Genomic DNA, 5,000 nt, shown 5'->3' with positions numbered 1-5,000 from the left:
AGGCATGCGTGCAACCCACATCTTAGGAACACTTTCAATTTACTCTTGCACAAAAATCTCATACTATGCTGTCAGTGTCATGTGATGTTCAAGGAGTGAGGGATCTTTAATAATTTGACCATCTGTGCTTTTATCTAGATGTTTTGTCCTGTGTTGAAATGGGTGTTAAAATAGTGTCATAAGTATGATGAGTGATATCGTTTTTTTAAAAAATTAACCCATTGACTTCCAGGGGTTCCCCATTGATGAGTAAGTTGACCCCCCATTTTTGATGGCAAAAAAAGCAATTAATCTAATTTCTTTGTTGAAATTAATGTTCATGGGATACTAATCTTGTATTCTTCGATTTCTGGAACTGTGGATACACAAAAAAATCAGGGCCTCAAGCGCTTAATAGTTTTGTGGTTCAGCAGTTGTTGTACACCTGTATACATGTACACGTATGCAGGCATTTTGTCCTTGAGTTTCGAAAAAGTTCTCAGAAAATCGAACATGTAAACCTCAAACTAACCTGTTTCGTTGTTCAAGGATAAAGGGCTTTAGAGGATAAGCACAACATCACAGAAGCAGGAGTCATTCTTTGAAAATGACTTCAAAAACGATCCAAAATGTGCAAGGTTGAATTGGTCCTTGATTTACACTGTATAATATCTCGTATGACAAAGAAAACAAAAAACTCATAAACTAAACACTACGAAGTTTGCAAAAGCATTTAAATCAGCCAGGTTCATTTTCAGGCAATGCGAGTGATGATGCTTGCATGCAAACATGAGGTATTGCACCAGGTTACTAAGCAGTTTAACGATCATGTTTTATTTGAAAACACAGAAATGCCTTTTTGAGCTTTCTGCGTTTGGTAAATAAAAATTTCCAATGTCTATTTTATATTTGTGCTAGTGAGTATCTTCAACATTTAGAGTTGGACAAATCCTTTTTCACTTCAACTGAAATTGCTTACATTCATTTTGAAGTCTTTTGTCTACTGCGTTTGTTTATATGCCCAAGACAACATCATATGTTAGTTTTGAATAAATTATTTAGCTGGAACTTGGCTCTAAATCTTTGACCCGTGTATAAGTCGAGGGGGATTTTTGGAGGTTCTTTTGAGGCCATAACAGGTCGACTTATGTATGGGTAAATACAGTATTACATGTAAGTATGACCGGTTCAGGCCGGCTTGGGAGTCAAAGGGGGGATTTTACGGCATTTACTTCCAGTTGGCCATCCAGCACTTGACATACAATGTACAACGTCAAATACTATAATTCAAAAAAATTTATTGTCAGTGGATGTCAGTGATATCAATCATCCACCAATTTAAAGCGAGTGTTGGATGGATAACACCCTGCTTGAATCATCTGTATACCGGTAATTTGTCATAATAATACAAAATGTACTACTCAGCCTATCAGTTATTGCTAGTAATAATTACTACAGTCTCAGACATAAATAGTTGGGACACTTCATGTCAACATCTTCTGTTCCCTCCTCGTGCGTTCCCTGCCCCTCTCAATGTTGTTTATTGCAGTTCAGTCACAAAATCTTTCACACCAACATTGAGAGGGAAGGAAGAGGCAGAAGTGTCCCAACAATAATTATGCCTGGGGCTGTAGCTCATCTCCTTAAGGTTGACTTGTATTATTTTGGTTTTTGCAGAAAATCTACAAGGAAGAGTTAGAAAAACTTAAAATAGGAGTGAATGGCTCATCTTCTCAGCTAAAAGCATTGGCAAGTGAGTCAACCCTTGATTTCCTTTTCCACTGTTAGAAATGTAAAGTTGAAATGCTCGAAAGTCATGAACTGTACTTGCATGCACTTTGCAAGAACCTTAAACTGGTATCTTTTTCGTAAAGCGAGTGATCAAGAGCATTCCCCTCCCTATTTTGTGATAATTATCATCACTGCATTTTTCTTGTTCTTACACAATGTAATGGCTATCTTGTACATTGTAGAATAGGGGAATCTTTGTTTACATTTTTGTCTCGTAAGCATAAGCTCATCGTCTTGCATTGATTGTTAATTTCAGTTTACAGTGTCCCCAATTAGGGCTCCAGTGCTAGAACGACTAGACACTTAAATAAAGTTCCTTTCCTTTCTTTTTTTCTAATCTATCAGCCAAAACGCTCTTACTGAATATTGGAAGTTCATTGCATAGTACATGTACATGTAAGCAATCTCTGAAACTTTGAGTGCAATTTACCAGATATTAATCTCTGAGTGATGACGCTTTGAAAACTCGAAATTTGACAACAAACGTACAGGCTCATTGGTGCTTTTGCCACCCAGGAATTTATCAGTTTTTGATGGCTAATAACTCGCTTGTTATCTACAGTATGATGTGCCATGTGTTTCATAATTCATACTTTTTCTCACTTGAGCTGTTGAAATGAACACATCTTACCAGTATATGAATGAAAACAAAATGTATTGAAATGCAGGTAGGTGTTACGACACCACTGATGCCTCGTGAGAATGCCATGTATTTTATTGGATGCTTGCTTGACCGAGCTCAGCTCGATTCTCACGATGGCTGGGTAAAGTGAGGAATGTGCCTCACGAGGCCAAAAACATCAAACATGTTTGACATCACAGCCTTATGAGGTGAATTTCGCGCCACTATTTTCCTGCACTCAGGAGGAAACGGCTGAGCAAACCGCCTCGTGAGGCAGTTTGCGCAGCTGTAAACAAAGTGTTTGCTTGCATGCTTGCTTGCTTGCTTGCACGCACCCACCATGGCTTTCAACTTCTACTGTAAAATCATTTTGTAAGGCTCCATATTTTCAGGAAATGAGTTGCTTCACATAAATAAATGCTTCTCTCTCCTCTTGATCCTTGCTGACACCTTTGGTTGACAATGATCAGTCTTTATGCTCTATTAGGGTCCAAAATGAAAAGTACAACTTAAGAAGTGGATTACTGAGCACCAGCTACACTGTACCTGTAAACTAGCAGGCCATGCTCATGGGAACATGAATATGTATGGTGTATGGCAATGAAAAATATTGTATATCACCCTTATGGCATTATAAATGCTTCTCAGTCTAATTTCAAAACTATTCATTAACAGACAATGTTTATTTTTTTGACTGCAGCTAAGGCTGAGTTGCTTTTGGAAAAGTTTAATGAAGCAAAAGCAAACCATTCAGCTTTACTGGAAAAAATTGAGAAAATAACAGCAGAGAGGTAAGAAGTGCTCTGTTTTGAGATTGTTTGATTGTTTCATTTCCCTTTTGATTTGACTTGTTCTTGGTTTTTTTCATTTTGGTGTACCTGTATCTAAAGTACGGTACCGGTATCTGTAAAAGCAAGAAATAGCATGGAATTAATCAAAACTCCTTAAATTGCATTCAAAACATAAAAAGCCCAGAAGACGATCATCAGTAAAACTTAAATGTCTTGAATGGTTGGAGACACATCTGGCCCATTATATGAAACTGCTCTCTACAATGTGTTAAAACCAATTCAAGAATTTACAATTAAGTCCATATAAGGATTTGCAGTGGAGCTGGAAATGGAGAATTCATGCCTCAATTTCAAGAACAGATCTTGTCTTGAAAGATTAGCTTGCACATCTGGAATCATGATTATCTTTCTCAACAAAGTAATTGTAGTGATTGTGAAAAGACACTGCAAATGATGCGAGAACTGGAATGAGCTTGAACTTTTTTTTTTTTTTTTTTACAGAGAGGCTTGCAAGAAGAGTTTAGAAGCAATGGGGTCAGAACTTGGTCGAGCCAAGAGTTCTCAAGGTAATTCATATCTAGCAATAACTTGCTGGTAAAAAAATGTTAATTATTTCAGTTTTACAGAAAGTGCAAGTGTGATCTGTTGGGTTTTAATTGTGTGAAAGGTCTTAATGAAAAACTGAGGGAAAATGCGCATGTTATAAATATAAATAAATAAATATTGCTAGTGCTAATCACCCTTACTTGCAGTCGAAGACTGAATTGCGAAGGGCGCGGCTCACGACATCGGGCTGAAAGCATACAAAGGCGCCTCTGGCTGCCGCTATACAGTCCATGTTTGATGTCGGAGCACAGCACCACAGCTAGATGTCAATTAGCTGTGAGTCGTTTTTGACGAGGGAGGAAAACCGGAGTACCCGGAGAAAAACCCTCGAGTCAGGTTGAGATCGACTGAAACTCAGCCCACATGCTGCCCGAGGCCAGAATTGAACCCCGGCTCGCAGTGGTGGGAGGCCCGATAGATAACCACTAAGCCACCCTGACTCCCTGTTCTACAACATATTTACAAAGAGTCTTCTGGTTGGTCAGATGGTGGATACCCTATCCAGTCGATTGGTTCTGACATGATAATAATTTATTTCATGTCTTGCGTGAGCGCCTAACTGGCAGCACACGCTTTCTTTAGCTCCGCACCAAACTCGCAGTTTCGACGCATTTTTACACCTAAAATCTAATTCTGTTTTTCCTGCAATGGGTGCTGTCTATACAAGATCTTTTTTGAAGAAATTGTTTTCCTCGCCTAACTGCAAGATCAAACTTTCTTCTGTCCTTTGGTGCCGCTTGACTACTCTCGGCATAACCCGTGTCAAGCGGACACGGCGCGGCTCTCGCGGAGGTCTAGGTCTCGCGGAGGTCTAGGTCTCGCGAAGAAATCTGTTGCTGTGCCATGGAACTGATCATCTACAGCCTTGTCTTGGGGACTTTTCTGCTGGGAACCCTATTCCTTTTGATGCGAATTGCGGCCAAGAAGAAGGAAATTTGCATATTCCTTCTGCAACGACATTAAATATTCAAATTGACACCTTCGTCGGTGGCAGTCTAAACAGTCGTCCCATCCCAGTGATCCAGTCCCGTAGTCACTCGCGAGTCCAATGCAATAATCCCGCGCGTTTTAAAACAGCGCGCACACGTATCATCCCAAGGGTCCCAGCGGAGAAAGAATCATCTACTCCAACGGATGTCCAAGAGCATGGTGTAAGTCTTCTACTTGCGAACACCATGTCTATTGCACCAAAGATCGACGAAGTGCGATCT

General features: G+C 39.6%; 1 protein-coding gene across 2 annotated transcripts in view; it reads left to right on the top strand.

Moving 5' to 3' along the window:
* Nucleotides 1–5,000, top strand: part of LOC137993349 (DNA ligase 1-like) — a 24,025-nt gene that overhangs the window by 9,777 nt on the left and 9,248 nt on the right. For both annotated transcript variants that reach the window (XM_068839124.1, XM_068839125.1), the window contains exons 2-4: nt 1,657–1,732; nt 3,093–3,183; nt 3,685–3,749. In XM_068839124.1, the coding sequence (XP_068695225.1) occupies nt 1,657–1,732; nt 3,093–3,183; nt 3,685–3,749 (232 nt within the window). The remainder of the gene's footprint in view (nt 1–1,656; nt 1,733–3,092; nt 3,184–3,684; nt 3,750–5,000) is intronic.

The sequence above is a fragment of the Montipora foliosa genome, chromosome 2 (assembly GCF_036669935.1).
Source record: "Montipora foliosa isolate CH-2021 chromosome 2, ASM3666993v2, whole genome shotgun sequence".
NCBI lineage: Eukaryota > Metazoa > Cnidaria > Anthozoa > Scleractinia > Acroporidae > Montipora > Montipora foliosa.
This window is presented reverse-complemented; position numbering and strand designations above follow the sequence as displayed.